This window comes from Lampetra fluviatilis, chromosome 20 (genome assembly GCF_964198595.1).
Source record: "Lampetra fluviatilis chromosome 20, kcLamFluv1.1, whole genome shotgun sequence".
Lineage (NCBI taxonomy): Eukaryota > Metazoa > Chordata > Hyperoartia > Petromyzontiformes > Petromyzontidae > Lampetra > Lampetra fluviatilis.
This window is the reverse complement of record NC_136294.1, coordinates 13208371-13230022: the sequence shown is the minus strand read 5'-3', so window position 1 is coordinate 13230022 and position 21652 is coordinate 13208371. Positions and strand designations below refer to the sequence as shown.

The 21652-nt window shown below is 51.8% G+C and overlaps 1 protein-coding gene across 1 annotated transcript in view; it reads left to right on the top strand.

Annotated features, from left to right (window-relative positions):
- The first annotated feature begins 620 nt into the window (after positions 1-620).
- LOC144937974 (ras GTPase-activating protein nGAP-like) overlaps positions 621-21652 on the top strand; it is a 585198-nt gene continuing 564166 nt past the window's right edge. Inside the window, exon 1 of the mRNA XM_078865638.1 lies at positions 621-1037. Within this exon, the coding sequence (XP_078721764.1) occupies positions 989-1037 (49 nt within the window). The 5' untranslated portion in view covers positions 621-988. The remainder of the gene's footprint in view (positions 1038-21652) is intronic.

Here is a 21652-nt window from a genome sequence, read left to right as displayed (position 1 = left end):
GTGTGCGTCTGTGTGCGTGTCTGTGTGTGTGTCTGCGTGCGTGTCACCAGACGCGTGCAACTTCGTCGACGGTGATTGCGTCTTATTTGCTGGGGTGCGTCTTATAATCCGGAGTTCTACAAAAACAATGCACCTTGTGCTTGACACATTTCGGGGAGTTGGGGGAGGGGGGGTCTTTTTTTCGGTGACGCGTTGATTTGGCGCTGCCCAAGGCGCATGGCCCGAAACGTCTGCTATCGCATTGATCTCGAATTCAATCGTCGCGTGCCTGCGAGATGTCGTCGAGTTTTTTGATTGGCTCGTTGAGCCCCCCCCCCTCCATAACCCCCCCCCCCTCTATAGCCCCTCCCCTCTATAGCCCCCCCCCACCCTCCATAGCCCCTCCCCTCTATAGCCCCCCCCCCTCCATAGCCCCCCCCCCTCCATAGCCCCTCCCCCCAGCTGGAGTTGACGCGGGGCGACTTGCGGCGAGCTCGATTGGTCGCGCCTGGCTCAGCCCCCACCCCCCACACGGCGCTCTCGATTGTTCGAGTGCTCACGACTGGCCGGTGTGGGGGGGGGTGTCGTGGGGGCGGGGCGCTGGGGAGGGGCGGGGTGGCCGCGGGGGAGGGGCGGGGCTGCTCCGCCCACATCGGAGCAGCGCTGCCGCTCCCACGTGCGGCAGAGTCGTGGAACCCGCTCCCACGTGCGCCACAGTCAGGGACCCCCCCCCCCCCGGCTTCTCGCAGGGACCCCCCCCCCCCGGCTTCTCGCAGGGGATCACGGCACCGGGGGCTGGGAGAGCCTCGCTCGGGGGGTCCAGGGAGCCAGAGCGGAGGGGAGCCTCGACCGGGGGACCGGAGGGATACAACTGGCGGGGTGGAGCGCGAACGATTCTCGGCGAACGCCGCTGCCGTGACCCCCCCGAGTCCCCGAGTCGTCTCCAGCGGGACGCGGGGGTCGGGATCGGGGGAGTCGTCCCGGGCGGAGCGCGGTGGACTCGGCCGGGATGGACGCGGCCGCTTCCTCGCCGCGCCAGGGCTGGCTCCGCGTGCACGGTGAGTGGCACAGCGTGACACAGCGTGGGGGTGTCACCCTCACCACGCAGTGAGTGACACCCTCACCACAGCGTGACACAGCGTGACACCCTCACTACAGCGTCAGTGACACCCCTCACCACACCGTGTCACCCTCACCACAGCGTGACACCCTCACCACGCAGTGAGTGACACCCTCACCACAGCGTGACACAGCGTGACACCCTCACTACAGCGTCAGTGACACCCTCACCCACACCGTGTCACCCTCACCACAGCGTGACACCCCTCACCACACAGTGAGTGACACCCTCACTACACGGTGACATCCGTACCATCACCTACCTCACCAGCACACAACACACATTGCCCTCATCACCACCACCACCTTCACCATCATCACACAAATGAGCACCTCCCCTCACCATCACCACCACCACCTTCACCATCATCACACAAATGATCACCTCCCCTCACCATCACCACCACCACCTTCACCATCATCACACAAATTATCACCTCCCCTCACCATCACCACCACCACCTTCACCATCATCACACAAATGATCACCTCCCCTCACCATCACCGCCCTCAACATCACCACCATCACGACGAGATGCGTCATCACCCTCACCCTCACTCACCATCACCCTCACCACCATCACCCTCACCACCATCACCCTCACCACCATCACCCTCACCACCATCACCCTCACCACCATCACCCTCACCACCATCACCATCACCCTCACCACCATCACCATCACCCTCACCACCATCACCCTCATCACCATCACCCTCATCACCCTTGCCATCACCACCATCACCCTCACCACCATCACCCTCACCACCATCACCCTCACCACCATCACCCTCATCACCCTTGCCATCACCACCATCACCCTCACCACCATCATATCCCCCACTCTCACCACCATCACCATCACACCCCTCGCCCTCCCTGCCTTGCGTCACCAGGCGCAGGTTGTCACGGGGATCAGAGCGCGCGGTCCATGCCCTCACGTCCCCGTCTCTTCATCAGCACCACCACAACAACAACCACCACAACAACAACCACCACAACCACAACCACCACCACAACCACAACAACCACCACAACCACCACCACAACCACCACCACAACCACCACCACAACCACCACCACAACCACAACAACAACAACAACCACAACCACAACAACAATCGCTGTTAGCGAGCGCCTATCAAGGCCGACACTGACACACGAGGGGGTGGGTGGCCAGTACCTCGCCCGGCCGCCTTTGTCTCCTCAGTGGCGATGTTTTTATTTACATCGCCACCAAGTACTCATTTGAGGCTGAGTCGACCTAGGGGAGCCCCAGGACCGATTCAGATAATCGTCACCGGTGTTGGCCGTGAGCGGGAATCGAACTCTGCTCGGCTGCTTCGTAGTGCAACGCGCTCACTGTGATGCTACCGCTCCCCACTACCACCACGACCACCACAACAACCACCACTAACCACCACCACTAACCACCACCACTAACCACCACCACTAACCACCACCACGAACCACAAGTGTCACGACCACCACAACAACCACCACTAACCACCACAACAGGCCTCGCTAACCACCGCACGTGTCACGCTGCAGCACTGAGGACTGTGGACACGCCTGGCCACATCTCGCTTATCGTGCCCGCTGTGTGTGTGTGTTACACGTGTCGTTGTGTGTGTGTGTGTTACACGTGTCGTTGTGTGTGTGTGTGTGTTACACGTGTCGCTGTGTGTGTGTGTGTTACACGTGTCGTGTGTGTGTGTGTGTTACACGTGTCGTTGTGTGTGTGTGTGTGTGTTACACGTGTCGTTGTGTGTGTGTGTGTTACACGTGTCGTGTGTGTGTGTGTGTGTTACACGTGTCGCTGTGTGTGTGTGTGTTACACGTGTCGTTGTGTGTGTGTGTGTTACACGTGTCGTTGTGTGTGTGTGTGTTACACGTGTCGCTGTGTGTGTGTGTTACACGTGTCGTTGTGTGTGTGCCCGCACCACACGTGGTAGGCGATGACATCAGCTGTGTGTGTGTGTTACACGTGTCGCTGTGTGTGTGTGTTACACGTGTCGTTGTGTGTGTGTGTGTTACACGTGTCGCTGTGTGTGTGTGTGTGTTACACGTGTCGCTGTGTGTGTGTGTGTTACACGTGTCGTTGTGTGTGTGTGTGTTACACGTGTCGCTGTGTGTGTGTGTGTTACACGTGTCGTTGTGTGTGTGTGTGTGTTACACGTGTCGTTGTGTGTGTGTGTGTTACACGTGTCGCTGTGTGTGTGTGTTACACGTGTCGCTGTGTGTGTGTTACACGTGTCGTTGTGTGTGTGTGTTACACGTGTCGTTGTGTGTGTGTGTGTTACACGTGTCGCTGTGTGTGTGTGTTACACGTGTCGTTGTGTGTGTGTTACACGTGTCGTTGTGTGTGTGTGTGTTACACGTGTCGTTGTGTGTGTGTGTGTTACACGTGTCGTTGTGTGTGTGCCCGCACCACACGTGGTAGGCGATGACATCAGCTGTGTGTGTGTGTTACACGTGTCGCTGTGTGTGTGAGTGCGTGCGCGCGTGTCAGCACGCATTGCTGTTGTGGGGGTGTTGTGATGTTGTATTGCTGTGGTGTTGTGGTGGCATTCCTTTCAACCCCTTATCAGTGCCCTGCTTTATTACAGACCAAGTCACACCTCATTGGTCACTCCGTGACCTTATAAATTCAACGTCCATCCTACAAAAGTCCCATCACAAGGGAGAAACACAAACAAATATGAACGGCTGTACGCCATGGACCTGAAAACTCAATTCCCCTGTCCAAGAATACGGCGGCTGAGCCGTGTGGGTTGACAGCTATTTGGTGGTGGTGGTTGTGGTGGTTGTGATTGTGCTGCCCCCACGCACTGAACCCCACTCAGGCTTGGGCGATGGAGGTCACATCAGCTGGGCTGGGCAGCGGCGCAGGCAGGCAGACGTTGTTAAACACAAGCACGTGGGGAGACAAACACGGCGAGGAGCCGGGGGTTGATTGTGTCTCATCATCATTAACGTAACGATGGCTCTGCTGATGATTATGGTGATGATTATATAATCGCTTGCGTCACTTCGTGTGTGCCCGGCTCCATCACTGGCGGCGTTTGCCTTGGCGCTGCCCACACAGAAGACCTCTCACTCTCTCACTCGCCCACCACGCTGCCCACACAGAAGACCTCTCTCTCACTCGCCCACCACGCTGCCCACACAGAAGACCTCTCACTCTCTCACTCGCCCACCACGCTGCCCACACAAAAGACCTCTCACTCTCTCACTCGCCCACCACGCTGCCCACACAGAAGACATCTCACTCTCTCACTCGCCCACCACGCTGCCCACACAGAAGACCTCTCACTCTCTCACTCGCCCACCACGCTGCCCACACAGAAGACCTCTCACTCGCCCACCCGCCCACCACGCTGCCCACACAGAAGACCTCTCACTCTCTCACTCGCCCACTACGCTGCCCACACAGAAGACCTCTCACTCGCCCACCCGCCCACCACGCTGCCCACACAGAAGACCTCTCACTCTCTCACTCGCCCACCACGCTGCCCACAAAGAAGACCTCTCTCTCTCTCTCACTCGCCCACCACGCTGCCCACACAGAAGACCTCTCACTCTCTCACTCGCCCACCACGCTGCCCACACAGAAGACGTCTCTCTCACTCACTCGCCCACCACGCTGCCCACACAGAAGACCTCTCACTCTCTCACTCGCCCACCACGCTGCCCACACAGAAGACCTCTCACTCTCTCACTCGCCCACCACGCTGCCCACACAGAAGACCTCTCACTCTCTCACTCGCCCACCACGCTGCCCACACAGAAGACCTCTCACTCTCTCACTCGCCCACCACGCTGCCCACACAGAAGACCTCTCTCTCACTCACTCGCCCACCACGCTGCCCACACAAAAGACCTCTCACTCTCTCACCCGCCCACCACGCTGCCCACACAGAAGACGTCTCACTCTCTCACTCGCCCACCACGCTGCCCACACAGAAGGCGTCTCTCTCACTCACTCGCCCACCACGCTGCCCACACAGAAGACCTCTCACTCTCTCACTCGCCCACCACGCGGCCCCGCGCCTTTACGGGCCGCGGCTGCCCCGTATCCGCGGATCAGCCTAATCTGGGGGGGAGGAGGGGCGCTCATTCTTTCGTATGACAATGTGAAATTACGACACATTATACGCATGGCGTGTGTTTATATATTGAGGTTATGAATCCTCTGTGGAGGCGTGCAGGGAGGGGGGGGTGTGTGGGATTCATGGTTTGGCTCTGGTGACCGTAGCAGTTGCATTGTTGCGAAGTCCGTTCCTCGTTTTCCATCGATGGAAGGAGGTGACCGCATCTGCCATGCCCTGTTCTGCACTGGCTAGGGGTCGAACCGGGGCGGGGGGGTGTGCGGGGTCCGTTACGAGCTCCTTGTTTGATAAATCGCTCCAGGTCGTCCAAGATGCGCTGGGTTACATAAAGCAGGTCTGGGCATCTCTTTGGATCTTGGATGGGTGGTTTTTTTGGAGCCAGTGTGGGGATGGGAGTATTTGCACGGGGTGGGGGGGGGGTGTCAATATAAGCCCCCCTGCTTGTGGTGCCCATTGTAGAGTTGTGGGTCCCAGGGCTTGGCGAGCGTACAGGGGAGCAGTCCTCTGCGGTTGAACAGACCAGCAGCGCCAATGTCGCTGCTGTGCGTGCACTTGTGCCCCCCCCCCCCCCCCCCCCCATGTGGTGCCCGCTCGGTCTCTCTGAGACTCAACCCAGACCGTGGGGTTTGTTGAGGGCCCCTTTGAGGGGGCTTCCGAAGCTCCGGCTCCTATCCAGGGTCACGCCGAGGTGATTTTGGGGGCTGGCTTCACGTCCTACCCTCCGCCCCACAAGAGTCACCGTCAAGCGGTCGGCAGCCTCGTCGTCCAGACGTGAAGCTGTCGCCAGTCTTCGCCGTGACGGAGTCTCGAGGCCGCCTGTGAGAGTGCGGGCGATGGGAGACTGCTGGTTGTTGTTGTTGTTGCCTTGTACTGTACCACACGTGCGATCTCGTCTCCATAAATTAATGTCCGGGATGCCATCCTGACGGTCTCGCTCGTCACCACGTCGACGAGCAGTGGAGGCCATTGTTGTTGTGTCCATCTAGAATTCTAGATGCACGCGATACCGGCGCGGCGGTTTCCGAGTAAGCCTCTGATGCAACCGACGGTTTTCTGGCATTTGATGAGCCTAGATACTTTGTCTACGTCGCCACACCGTGTCGTCACAGGCAGATGATACATCCGCTCGTGCCACGCCTGTTTCGTGTGTTCATCGGAGAGCAGCCTCAACATGGCTTGTGGGAGCAAGGAGATGGTCACAGCGACTCACATCCAGGTTTAAAACGCGGCGAGTTTCTTCGGTAAGCTGGAATCAACGATCGGGTTGAGGTCGGGCCAGAAGCGCCTTCAACTAAGGTTTACTTGCGGTGCAGAGGAGTGGGATGAGGCAATATCTGGCAGGATCCCACACCTCCGATTAGCACGGTTGGCTACGTACGGTGCGAAAGAAGTTCAACACACATCGTCTGGTAGTGGACTACCGTGAAGAGGTCCGATAGCCAGTGTCTTGCTTTCGTCCCCAGATTCTAGAGAGACCCTGGGCGATTCAATCCAGGCCAGCATCCTTGCCAGTTCTTCGTGGCGAATATAGCCGTGTTAATTCCTCCAGCGCAAATGGGCCAGATAGAGGGGATGACACTGGGCTCTGCTTGTAGGTTCCCGACATTATTCTTGGACCCCCCCCCCCCATCTTTTGTCCACTTGTCAGACGCGGCTGTTGATGCCTGCAGGAGGTGTGAGGCCACAGAAAGTTGCAGTCGAACGCTGCTGCTGCTGCTGTGTCTCTTGCCAAGCGTTGCCTTGATGCAGTCCCAGAGGACCATGCATTTGATGGGATGTTGAAGACATTGTTTTACGCGGAGGAGGCGTTGGTGTCTGCTTTATTTATCGTGTTGCGTAAGTTGTCCAGAGCAAGGCTGTTGATGGTTGATGTGTGGGGTGGTTGTGGGGGTGCGCGTCAGGCTGCGTAGCCGCACGTGGGAGCCTGTCACCCGACTACGCGACGCATCTCTCCTCCCACCGCGCGTCTGAAAGCGAACGTTGGCGACGCGTCGTACTGTACGCAATTGCGGTAGCCTCGTGCAAGTGTGTGAGACCAGATGCTGTGTGAAGTTGTTGTTGACGCCCGGGCACACGTTTGGGGTGCGTCTCACTTTCCGGCAGCGTCTCCTGATGCAGAGAATGCGGGTACCGACCGAAGCGAGACGAACTCTGCTCCTCTGTACGGGACAGACCGTGCGCTGTGCGTAGGGGGAGCGGCTTCCACTGCTACGAGAGCGCTCTGCGCGTGCGATTCTGAGTTTAAAAGGGAGATGTATTGAATCTCTGAGCGTTAAAGCACCGTTACTTCAATTCAAACGAGAGTGGCCGTAATTGTAACCTAACACGGGATCCGATCGTAATCCCACTATAGAGAGAGCGAGATGCGGGGGAGGGATTGTATCGGCGCGGGAGGGATGACAGGGACGGAGCGATGTAGCGGAGAGTGATGTAGGCGAGTTATCTGAGGGAGGGAGCGATACAGGAGAGGAAGTGATGTCGGGGTGGGAGGGTGGGAGGGATGATGGGGAGCGAGCGATCTCGGGGCGGGAGTGCTGCTGGCCGCGCGGATGATGCAGCGGCAGCTGAGCGCGGCACGCGGCTGAGCGCTCCGCGCTGCGGCAGCAGCAGCAGCAGCGGGGGGCAATGTGCTGCGTGTTGGAGCCACAGCGCTGCAGAGCCTCGCACTCTGGTCTCGCGGGCTGTGAAGTTACGCAGCGCGTCTGCCTCGCCGTGCTCTTCAGGTTATCGGACGCTTGGGGAAGGGGAGACGCGCACCTACGGTGTAGCCCCGTGCCAAATAAACGTTGTACACATCTGGTGACACGCGCGTGTACCCGATGTTTTTATACGACACATCCCCAACTTTTATTCTAAAATACAGGTTGCGAAGACAGAAGTTGCGTCTTTTATAACACAGATTACAACGGTCAATGGCAGAACTCCGGGACGTTGTTTTCACAAGAAGTGATTGTTTACAGAGTCGCTAAAGTGCATCTATTCGTGGGTCGGTGCGGCTTGCGTGCTCCTTGCATTGTGAAGAGGGCCGCTTCTCTACGCTGGCGTCAAAACGACTTCTTACAATCTTCGTGTCTTTTGTGGTTGCTTCTTTACATTGGCAGGGTTCGTTGGCTGGCTGCATCGATCCGTGGAACTGGATAAATGTGGCGTGCCAGCACTCGCTGTCCCTCTATTAAATCACGCCTTGTAACTCCGACACGTTAACCACAACCACTGCGATGCGCTTTGCTATTTTAGCTGGAATCCTTTGCACGCCACTTTGAGCTGTATTGTCGTAACGGACGCATCGCGTCGTCAAGAGGCTGATGCTCACCTGTCCTTCGTCAATGTAACATGAAAGACGAAGCCACCAGTAGTGCGATCGTAGCCATGCAACTCAAACTGTGGAACATAAAGTTAACCCACAGAGACACATGGAGACACACAGAGACGCATGGAGATGCATAGAGATACGTAAAGATTCAGAGACCCGTAGAGATACACGGAGCTCCAGTAAGATACAGAGAGACTCCTAGAGATATGCAGAAACTCGTATAGATGCATTCAAGAAAGGCCCAAGTGTAATTATGGCCATGTAACACAAATGATGGACCATACATGATTAATCCCTGTAGTCTGCGCTTCTTCAACGGACTAGCAAAGCTCCACGAGCTCTCTCTCTCTGAAGCCCGCTCGTTGTGGCCAGCAGATCTCGATAGTGGTGTCTCGCTCCTTAACACACCACAGCCATACACAGTCGCAGAATAGAATTGTATAATAACAATAACAACAACAACGTTAATTTGCATCACATTGCCTATACAATGTTGGATAGACGTCACGGTCACATTAAGTCATAATTATTAAAAGCCATCACGTTGTCATTGATGCGTGACCAGCTTTTTAAATTAGAGGCTTGGACTGTTCCTTGTACTTGGCTTGATGATTGACACTTTTCCGCATCCTTTGACATCGAGCCACGGTTATCACGGGGTGGAACCACAGCGATTATGTTCGTTTTGGGCACGAAGACAGATTTCCCCAAAGGTTATTACGTGACTGTACTGTCCTCGCACATCTTTTGTGAATTTGTTACATTTAATCACCTGTAAATTGTCTTAATTTAGGGGTCTTTGCTGTCTAATAACGATGTTTAAGTTTATAATTTCTCTCACAGTGGGGGGTAATTGCTGCTGCAGATGAAACTGGAAAATGTCACGAATGCGGCCTGTTTATTCACAACGGTAGTGCATCAGGGAGACCGCCCAGAGGGAATCTCCTCTTGTCCGCGATGACGTGCGGGTACCGGTGCCGCGGATCCTATTATCCGTCGGTTCATTCACGGGGAATTTACTCCGCTTGCCTTTCGGGGCCAAATATTGCAAGTAATTGGACGCCTTCCACGTCGCCTTTTGTGAACATTATCAGGTAACATTGGATAATTGTAAAATCAGGGCCTCAGGTGATAGAAGTTGTTGCGGATCCTAGAGCTCTCGTGGATGAAAGGAGTCGCAGACAAGACGGAGACAGTTCTTCCGCGCTCTTCTCCTGATCTCTCACCCTTCTTCTCTGATGCCCCCAGAAGTTTCTCCTTCGGCCGCCGCTCACCCTGACCTCCCACCTCACCAGCCCCTGGTCTTCTCGTGCAGCCACATGCCACCGCAGCAGCATTCATTGGTATCTCGCTCGTCCACCGTATGCTTGCGATTCCCCCCCCCCCCCGCAATTAATCAAATAATTTGTTGAAGAAACTTTGTACGAAGCGGACGCTAAATGTTCGACAATCAATCATAGCAATGTCCTGGATAATTTGCCCCGTTTTGAACATCCTTTTGTGTAGACGCGTGCCAACGTAGAAACTCGCACGGTTCACCATCAATCACGCCAAATGGTTTCATCAGGGTCACGGGCGTTTTCCAGAGCGTATCCTGTGCCCACGATGTTATTCTTAAAATGTTTCCCGTGTAGACCACGTCCCGAAGAACAGATGCACGTCCTCGGGCGCCAGATCTGGGTTTGTCCGGTGGTGGGATGGGGGGGGGGTGTGGCGCACGTCAACCCCCAAACCGGACGACGGCCTCTGACGTTTCGAGGCTCGTGTGCGGTCTGCCACTGTGGGTGTCAGTGGACGACTTCTGCCCGTCTGAATACGCATGCGCTTTACATTTCGAAAAGAGCGTGCAGTGCGTAACATTTCAAAGGAAAACGATAAAGCGTTCCGGACGGCGAAAAAAAACTGGGAGCGAACGCTTTGGGTATCCGCGGTTTATAAAAACCTCGTCCAATGGACAAAAGGGGGAGGACAGAAGTGGCAGACTGCCAAAGCGGGAGGAAGTGAGGTCAGCGAGGTGTACAGTAAGGTGGGAGCGGACGCCACAATGCGTGTTGAGAACAATGAGCGCGAGATGGTGAACCCGATGCCCCGTGTCAGTGGGGGGCAGCGTGTTGGGGGGGGGGCTCGTGGAGAGATGCGGCGGTGGCGGCGGTGTCCGTCCCACGCATCCCAACTGATGAGCCCACCGGCAGCGTGATCATATTGAAGTTTACCGTCAATCAACTTACACAAATCTGGTTGTGCGCTCGCCCACGCGATTATTTGATGCGCCGCCGAGTTCCGCTTTAAAATAAATCAACATGAAATGCGACAATAGGGTTTTACCCTTTCTGGCGATAAAACAGTGGCGTTAAGATGTTAAAACACCAAACTGAGACCTTTGCAAGGAATCATGTCTGTACTTGTGGTGAACATGCAAAAAAAAAATCTCAACATCTGTTTTATTGCCAGAAAAGGGAAGACCCCATTATCAGAAGTTAATACCGGCAAAGGAGGTCTCATGGTGCAACATGAAGAATCTAGAGAATACGGCGGCGGAGTTGTGGACCGGGTGTGCAACGTTTTCCGGGATACGGGGGGCGTACCCCGAAATGCGTCCTTGAGAACCTGAATGCAAAGTGAAACATCAGACATATATCGAAACGTATTTTTCCAAAAGGTCCCATTACATAACCTAAGATGCGTTCCTCAAGAAATGATTCTCTGACCTGAAACCTACTAAAATAGCACCTTTTTCAGCACAACTAAGATATTGTCACGCGTAAATATGGAGAACATTAACTAGACGGGTAATACAAAACAAATGTACATAGTCATTTGCTGCAGTGCACGTAGTGTGAGGTCGGTGTGGAGGAGTGGAGGGGGGTGGCGCTCCTGCACCCTCTCTCGTCCTCTGCTGCACTCTGCACGTGTGTGCCCCGCCAGTGAACCGGCGGCGGCGGTGGCGGCAGCAGCCAGCAGCCGAGCGGCCTGGCCCACCGTATAACATGCACGCACAGACACACCACATGGACGTGAATTTGCAACAAGCATTAACAAAAAAAATTCTACCCAAACAAATAATTTTGAATAAAAGAAAATAATGAAACGAACGAGACCCACGCCAAAACAACGTGTTAAATCTATGACGGACGGAATCATGGTTCATTGTACATCTAATGAACGTCATCGGTGTACAGAGGGGGTCGTTAAAATATTTTTTTTACTTTTGAGGAGGACCGTTTTCTCTCAATTCTGCTTGTCACAGCGGTATGAGGGTTAATTTCGTCAGACTGGCAGAGAGTAGGTCACTGGCTTGTCTGCGCTGCGCGGGATAACGACATCAAGTTGCGTGCCGCGACTCCTCCACACGGGGGAGGGGGGGGCAGCAGCGGCACGCACCACACTCCCCGGCTGTTTCACCCGACCTACCCGAGGACACGTCTCGCGTGCGCTCATCACGTTGTTTATTCCACGAAAATAACCATTAATTGAAATTAGCATTTAAGCGAATATGGGAAATACACGTTAAAGGCTTAATTTGTACAAAGATGATCGAAATTTGACCTTATTCAGCCTAAAAACACAGTTTATAATATTTAAACACGTAATTTTAATAAATAAACGTTCTAAGAACATACCGAAGCATTACTATGAATAGAAACATGGATAAATAATTAAGAAATAGAGCATACATTTACAAATATTACCTGCGGTTCTTAAAACGCCAATGAATGGGTGGGTAGCTGATTGGCCGAGGTCTGCTGAGTCCACTTTGGAGCGGTCTGATTGGCCCAAGTTGGCGGCCACGTGACGTTGTAAATCACACGTGACTCGAAAGTGTGTCGCTACTAGAAACAACGGGGCCCCAATGAAGGCGGATCGTGAATCGAAATATTGTTAGACGACGACATCGCAAACCGAGGGAACGCTGTGTACTGGTAGATCTCTAAGGGGTAAAGAGATGTGTTTCTTCCCTTGTTGCTGAAGATGCAATCGGCATCCACTCGGTAAACCCGCCGAAGTAAATAAATAGCCCTGAAGATTCTCCAACTTTTATTTTTATTATTACACGCTTTTATTAACTCACTCTGTCTGTTGTATCCTCAAATCTTGTAACTCAATTGTAACCCACTTCCCAATGTGGTATCGACTGCAAACTTGGTATACTTAAGTCATACTGATGACAATACTAAATTCTATCATTAAAAATAAAAAATAAATATTTTTAAACAATCTTTTTTATATGTTATGTTTCGGCTTGGGTCTAATTGTCCACGCTCAACTGACGTTGGCTGTAATTGCCCATGGTCCGTTACGTTATGGCAAGCTTCGGGGCCACTTCCTGGAGTCGTGGAGTTCTTCCATCACTAGTACATTTCATAAAAGCGTGTTTTAAAGAAAGTTTTTTTTAAAATGTATATTATTTAATCGAGGAATTTTTGAGGAGCTTCGAAAGCCCAAGTGTGTCCCAGCCAGGACACACAAGCAAGTGGTTGGCGCTCATCTCAAACCCCGGGGCAAATTCCACATTTCCATGGAGGTGGGCCAGTCTGTTTACATAACCAACCCCGTTGTGGTTCCTCCAAAGTGGTACACATGTTTTATGTATTGCTTATTTAGCAAATGCTTTTACAAGTGTATTAATTTTTTAATTCCCATGGAGCGATGATTGTGGCCAAATCATCCCGTTGGGCTGAATGTGAAGAGAAGGATAACGGGGATGTAGAGTTGAGGTCAAATCTAGATTGAAAACTAATTTTTTTTTAATTGCTTGTTGTGATTAGTTTGTTGTCCTTCCCCCCACACCTCCGATTAGCACGGTTGGCTGTGTACGGTGCGAAAGAAGTTCACCGCAGTGCATGCAAGGGGAAGGAAAGGGTGGAACGAAGTTAAACATTTCAACTCCACGAAGATCAAGCGGCTGTAAGGGGGAGAGAGTGGCACGGGAGCCTGGGTCCTGGCGTCGCGTGCAGCGGCGTAACTGAGAGGAGTTTACAGAGAGGCTGCTGCGCATGTTGCCCCACCGCCCGTTTGGGCGACGGCGTGAGGTTTGGCGGCAGGGCAGAGAGCTCGAACGCACCTCGCGGTAAATCGCTCAACAGATTATGCCTCGGGGGGTTGGGGGGGGACCCTGCAAAAATGATGGCCGCAGTGTAATTAGCACGAGCGCCACGAATATTAAAATCCGTTCCACCACATTTATTGTTTTGGACCCATCATTGTACGTGCGACGGTTTACAGGCGAGCAGAAAACTCGGTCGGGGGGTGACCCTGTGAGTTGTGTCCTCTGGGCTGACGGCTCTCCCAGCGGGGGGCGTCTGTTCACGTGGGGTGGGGGGCATTGATTGTCTGGTTAAGTGGGGGGGGGGGGGGGAGAGTGGGGGGGTCCAGGATTGGCTGTAAGGTGACTCAATTCTCAATCACCCCCCCCCCCCCCCATCGTCTGCATATTTCAGAATCAAAATCTTGATTTAGACTGAAGGAGGAATCCGATGAGATTTGAAGCTCTTTTCCACAGATGTCCCGGAGGGGCAGGTCAGAAAGTTAAAATAACAAATAATGCAACAAGAAAATAACTGATAGGAGTGCAAAGTATAGGAAAGGTATGGAAATTACAAATATAAATAAACCAAAAGTAAACTTTTTCACCAAGTAAGACCCACTGAGCAATACAGCTGTTTTTCCGAAGTGACCTGGCCACAAATAATTGCTCAATAAAGCGGCTTATCACGTGGCCAAATAGTCTAAACACATGTTTCTAAATGTGGACGGAAAAACTGGAGAAACCTGGAGAAAAATCCACGTGACCACGGGGAGAGAGACACGCAAACTCCAAATATACAGCGGCAGGCGTCACGGTCGGGATCGAACCCACGACCTCCTGCATACCAGACGAGGTAGTTAACATCTCGCCACCGTATTTACGACTGTGACAGCTCATTGGAGCACCTCTCGATTTCTGGGCACGCTATAAATGGGACGATTGTCGTGTGGGCAGTGGTGAAAGAGGTAGCGCCGTGCGACAGCACGGCACACTGTCACCTCTCACGGCACCGCACCATGCGTACCGAGACTATCCCGAACGCTTTCACCCAAGGCAACACCCATGTTTGGTGGGCCGCAGGACAGATGTTGGTTTCATCTCGCGACTTCTACATTTCCATGTTGACCATTGGCTATGATTGGGATTCATATTATTGCTGGCAGCCACAGATATCGGAAGCAATGCAGGTAATAGTTAAATGGGATTCATAAAGTGCATCACTGAACGGCTGACACATTAATGTAATCATAATTTCATGCACGTGTTTCCTTTGTGTCTTTTGTAAATAAATATTTCGATTAAAATTATTAAGAATGAGGGGCTTTGTGGCCTTCCGGATAGTGTAGAATAAGCATTAGGATGAATAATTTATATTTATACATGGCCCTCACATCTCTGTGATTTCCGTTTGTTCCAAATGTTCATAGATGCCCATTTATGGTGACGCTTTATTATCGCGACGATGCGATTTACAGCGTCGAATCGCACCGTCGTCACGAACGACGGCGATAATGATGAGTGCAAACCATGCGGATATATTTTCATTTAACAAAATAGTAAAGCCGTCATCAAGGACGCTGATGTAAACCGTGCCGGCGCTGCAAGCGCAGAGGTCGCTCGCCGGAGCCCGGCGGCCCCATTATAATTTCCGTTCGTGCGCTCGGCGAGCGCGAGAAAGTAATCGCCGAGTGGGATTGAGCGCACATTTAGCGACGCGACTCGCGAGCAATGCTAATGCGGGGTGAACTCGCCGAGTGAGAATGTGCGTCAAGATGTTGACATTTCTGCAGGAGGAGCGTGGCGGCGCTGCTAAAATTGGCAGAGAAAAAAACATCCCCCAGCCCCCCCACCACCCCCTTTTCTGTACCGAGCCCGATGCCCCAGGGGGGCCCAGCGTGTGTCACCCACGCGAGCGCCCCCCACGCTTCGCCCCCCGGGGTTGGGGGGGGGGGCGGCGTCTCGCACGGCCGCAATGCTCGCCGCCGATTTCATGTCGGAGATTTTTTATAATTTAAGGCACCCAAAACCTCCTCCCAAGCGGTCCGCAACAAACAGCCCCGATGAAGGTTGATGTGGAGCAGGAGTGTAACGCCTTTCTTGAATTGAGCGAGGTTATCTTTATAAGAGCTTGTGGGGAGGGGGGGGGAATTCCACAGTGCAGCTGTGCGAGTGAAGCATTAGAAAGTGAAGTGTTGTGACCTGCAGTGTGGTGAGTGGGTGAGTGAGTGGGTGAGTTAGCAAGTGTGTTGTTGTGACCTGCAGTGTGGTGAGTGGGTGAGTGGGTGAGTTAGCAAGTGTGGTGTTGTGACCTGCGGTGTGGTGAGTGGGTGAGTGAGTGGGTGAGTTAGCAAGTGTGTTGTTGTGACCTGCAGTGTGGTGAGTGGGTGAGTGGGTGAGTTAGCAAGTGTGGTGTTGTCACCTGCGGTGTGGTGAGTGGGTGAGTGAGTGAGTGAGTGGGTGAGTTAGCGAGTGTGTTGTTGTGACCTGCAGTGTGGTGAGTGGGTGAGTGGGTGAGTTAGCAAGTGTGGTGTTGTGACCTGCGGTGTGGTGAGTGGGTGAGTGGGTGGGTGGGTGAGTTAGCGAGTGTGTTGTTGTGACCTCTCGTGGGCAGCCGTAGTGGGCAGCACGTTGCCCTATGAACCCGTCGATCCGAGTTCGGTTCTTGCTCACGGCCAACACCAGTGAGGAATAATCTGAACTGGTCCTGGGCCTCCCCTAAGTCGACTCGGCCTCAAATGAGTAACCAGTGTGGTGTGTAATATCAGCACTGGGGAGACAAAGGCGGTCAGGCGTGGTGCTGGCCATCCTCCACATTGTGTGCTGTGCCGGCCTTCATAGGTGCTCGCTAACAGCACTTGCCCCAACAATCTGTTGACGGCTATATGGGGGATCTCTGTATTTGCTGTTGTGACCTGTAGTGTGGAGGGGGTGAGCACACTGTGGATGACACGAGGCAGTCATGGGTGGAGGAGTCGATGAGTGACAGTGGAGTAGCGAGATAAGAGTAATACGGGGGCAACTGACTACCAATGAGACACTGAACTGGTCCTGGACCTTCCCTAGGTTGACTCAGCCTTAAATAAGTACCTGCTACAGTGTGTAAACATCAGCACTGGGGAGACAAAGGTGGCCAGGCGTGGTGCTGGCCACTCACCCCCTCGTGTGCCGTGCCAGCCTTGATAGGTTCTCGCAAACAGCACTTGCCCCAAAAGTCTGTGAAGGCTGTACGGGGATCTTTGTTTTTGTTGTGAATCGGTGAGTACTCCATCCTCAGCCAAGCCGACTGCTTTACGTTGACTCCCATCAATTCCATCGAGCGGTAGGTACTGGGAGTGAATCAGTGACCGCTGGATCATCAATCAACTTGTCTGCTTCACGTTGATTTCTATCCAGTGCAATTGACGTATGGGTAGATGTTTTATAATTTGCCATTGTAAGCTGTGCCAAATTTACGTGCCTTCACCTCGGTCTGACGAACAGAAAAAGGTGAAGGTAAGGGCGCAGCCCTGCAATATCATTGCTCACGCCACCGCTGCCGGAAAGCGGCCAGCACATTGGCCAAATATTTTGGACGTGATGGGATTACCCACACTCAGGTGATGAGATGTTAACTCCCTCGCGCGGCATACAGGAGGTCGTTGGTTTGGTCCCGACCCGGATGCCTGTTTATTTGGAGTTTACATGTTCTCCTCGTGGTGGTCGCGTGGTTTTTTCCTCCGGGTCCTCTGGTTTTCCCTCCACGTTTAGAAAGACGCGTTTAGAGTGTTTGGCTGCTATACATTTCCACACAACGATAAGCCGCTTGGTTGAGCTTTAATTTGTGAAAGCCAGGTCGCTTCTGAAAAAGAGCACCATAGCTCAGTGGGCCTTGCCTGGTAAAATAAAAAATAAAATTGTTTTACCCCCACCGCATGTGACTTGCTCATTGCACCCATGTCCACTGCTTGCTGTGGACAGATCTAACAAGGCAATGTTTAAAATGGTCACATTCAGGAAGGTACCTGACCAGTTAGCTGATATAAAGTCTCGTGACTACTTGTATAATTTTGTGGAGTTTGTATGTTCTCCCCCTGTTCTGTATAGGTTTCCTCGCATGGCTGAAAACGCACACAATGCAGTGACTGGCATTGCTACAAAGTAGGTCAGTGTGGAAAGGTTACCTTTAAATTACTCATTTGGCGTTACGCACAGCAGCAGCTACATCGCCCCGGACTGCGAACACCTGGCAGGACCCTCCTGAAAACGAGTCTGGAGATTCAGCGATGCTTTCCTGGGCAAACGAGCATCGTCATAATTGTAATAATATATTTCAGCAACCAATGTTTACATTTTATCTTGAATATGGGAAATGGTTTAAGGGACTACCATGCTTCGACGGTCAATTTACGTGGGAATTGAGTTTAACAGTTCTGCCAAAGCAATCGGTATTGTGCTAAGCCAACAAGCAATGTTTACATTTTATTTTAAATGTGTTATAATCGTTTAAAGGATTACCATCCTTAGATGGTCAATTTATGTGGGAATTGAGTTTAGCAATTGTGCAAAAGCAATCGCTACATGGTATTGTGCCAAGCCAGGCCCGGGCTGTGTGCGTGTGTGTGTGTCTGTGTGTATTATTCTGTGTGTGTGTCTGTGTGTATTATTCTGTGTGTGTGTCTGTGTGTATTATTCTGTGTGTGTGTCTGTGTGTATTATTCTGTGTGTGTGTCTGTGTGTATTAGTCTGTGTGTGTGTCTGTGTGTATTATTCTGTGTGTGTGTCTGTGTGTATTATTCTGTGTGTGTGTCTGTGTGTATTATTCTGTGTGTGTGTCTGTGTGTATTATTCTGTGTGTGTGTGTCTGTGTGTATTATTCTGTGTGTGTGTCTGTGTGTATTATTCTGTGTGTGTGTGTGTCTGTGTGTATTATTCTGTGTGTGTGTCTGTGTGTATTATTCTGTGTGTGTGTCTGTGTGTATTATTCTGTGTGTGTGTCTGTGTGTATTATTCTGTGTGTGTGTCTGTGTGTATTATTCTGTGTGTGTGTCTGTGTGTATTATTCTGTGTGTGTGTCTGTGTGTATTATTCTGTGTGTGTGTCTGTGTGTATTATTCTGTGTGTGTGTCTGTGTGTATTATTCTGTGTGTGTGTCTGTGTGTATTATTCTGTGTGTGTGTCTGTGTGTATTATTCTGTGTGTGTGTCTGTGTGTATTATTCTGTGTGTGTGTCTGTGTGTATTATTCTGTGTGTGTGTCTGTGTGTATTATTCTGTGTGTGTGTCTGTGTGTATTATTCTGTGTGTGTGTCTGTGTGTATTATTCTGTGTGTGTGTCTGTGTGTATTATTCTGTGTGTGTGTCTGTGTGTATTATTCTGTGTGTGTGTCTGTGTGTATTATTCTGTGTGTGTGTCTGTGTGTATTATTCTGTGTGTGTGTCTGTGTGTATTATTCTGTGTGTGTGTCTGTGTGTATTATTCTGTGTGTGTGTCTGTGTGTATTATTCTGTGTGTGTGTCTGTGTGTATTATTCTGTGTGTGTGTCTGTGTATTATTCTGTGTGTGTGTCTGTGTGTATTATTCTGTGTGCGTCTGCTGCGATGACAGTGGGGAGCGGTAGTGTAGTGGTTAGCGCCCTGCACTACGAACCCGGCGACCCGCGTACGATTCCCACTCACGACCAACACCGGCGACAATTATTTTAACCGGTTCTGGGCCAACCCAAGGTCGACTCAGCCTCAATTGAATGCCCAATGCAGTGTGTAAACATCGCCACTGGGGAGACAAAGGCAGCCGGGCGTGGCGGTGGCCACCCACCCCTTCGTGTACCGTGGCGGCCTTAATAGGTGCTACTCGCTAACAGCACTTGCCCCAACAGTCTGTGGAAGCTATACAGGGGTGTCTTTGTCTTTGTTGTCCTTGCTGCGGGGACACGGATGCTCGGTGATACATCGCTGACGTTTCCTTCTCCTCGTGGCGGCGCTTCCTTACAGGAAGGAAGCCGGGCGGCTGGCAGGGGAAGCGAATGTCCTGCAGGATTTCCAGTAGATTTGACAACATACACGAAGATGCGCTCTGCTCGTACACAAGTTCTCTAAATAGTTGAATGTGTGACCAATTTGTAATTTAGACTGCCAACTCAAAGATTTGAGAAATAACTTAATTTTTTGCTTCAGCATAACGTGGACAAGCAGGCAAGCTGCGACTTGTCGTTAGTTGCATAGAGAGTTGTTGATTGTCTGCGGTGGAAGTTGCACTCCGGCTCGGGTGCAGACCGCCACGTGTCACCGTGCTTGGCTGCCGGTCCGCGTGCCTGCTGCTGTTCCTTGCTGCGTTACCCGTCAGCTCCCTGCGCTTGTGACTGGCAGCATCCATCAGCCGAATAGATGTTAATTACCTCGCCTGCAGTGCCGGATTATCCTCATAGCACAAGTCGCTACATATGCTACGGGCCCCACACTTTCAAGGTCCCCGCGCTCAATGCTTTCAAGCTATCAATTTCGGTTCAGTGATTCTGCACTTGCTCTATTACTATAGTACTATACCGCCTTCAACTTTTATGAATGACTGGGTGTTTAAGGTTAGCGATTTGCCGTATTATCTGGCTGTATAGCAATAGAAAAAATACAATTACTTTACTATGCAAGTAAAACATTTGTTTTAATATTTACGTGTGTATTTTATTTAGGGCCCCTTTATAACATATACTACAGGCCCTGCACTAACTTAATCCGGCACTGCTCGCCTGGTATACAGGATGTCATGGGTTCGAACCCGACCCAGACGCCTGCTGTATATTTTGAGTTTGCGTGTCTCTCTCTCTTTCTCCCCGTGGATTTTCTCTGGGTCCTCTGGTTTTTCAATCCACATTCTACATGAAAAGGCGCTCTATACAGTGAGGGAAAAAAGTATTTGATCCCCTGCTGATTTTGTATGTTTGCCCACTGACAAAGAAATTATCAGTCTATAATTTTAATGTAAGGTTTATTTGAACAGTGAGAGACAGAATAACAACAACAAAATCCAGAAAAACGCATGTCAAAAATGTTATAAATTGATTTGCATTTTAATGAGGGAAATAAGTATTTGACCCCCTCTCAATCAGAAAGATTTCTGGCTCCAAGGTGTCTTTTATACAGGTAACGAACTGAGATTAGGAGCACACTCTTAAAGGGAGTGCTCCTAATCTCAGCTTGTTACCTGTATAAAAGACACCTGTTCACAGAAGCAATCAATCGATCAGATTCCAAACTCTCCACCATGGCCAAGACCAAAGAGCTCTCCAAGGATGTCAGGGACAAGATTGTAGACCTACACAAGGCTGGAATGGGCTACAAGACCATCGCCAAGCAGCTTGGTGAGAAGGTGACAACAGTTGGTGCGATTATTCGCAAATGGAAGAAACACAAAAAAAGAACTGTCAATCTCCCTCGGCCTGGGGCTCCATGCAAGATCTCACCTCGTGGAGTTGCAATGATCATGAGAACGGTGAGGAATCAGCCCAGAACTACACGGGAGGATCTTGATCTCAAGGCAGCTGGGACTATAGTCACCAAGAAAACAGTTGGTAACACACTACGCCGTTGAGGACTGAAATCCTGCAGCGCCCGCAAGGTCCCCCTGCTCAAGAAAGCACATATACATGCCCGTATGAAGTTTGCCAATGAACATCTGATTGATTCAGAGGACAACTGGGTGAAAGTGTTGTGGACAGATGAGACCAAAATGGAGCTCTTTGGCATCAACTCAACTCGCCGTGTTTGGAGGAGGAGGAATGCTGCATATGACCAGAAGAACACCATCCCCACCGTCAAGTCATGGAGGTGGAAACATTATGCTTTGGGGGTGTTTTTCTGCTAAGGGAACAGGACAACTTCACCACATCAAAGGGACGATGGACGGGGCCATGTACCGTCAAATCTTAGGTGAGAACCTCCTTCCCTCAGCCAGGACATTGAAAATGGGTCGTGGATGGGTATTCCAGCATGACAATGACCCAAAACACACGGCCAAGGCAACAAAGGAGTGGCTCAAGAAGAAGCACATTAAGGTCCTGGAGTGGCCTAGCCAGTTTCCAGACCTTAATCCTTAGAAAATCTGTGGAGGGAGCTAAAGGTTCGAGTTGC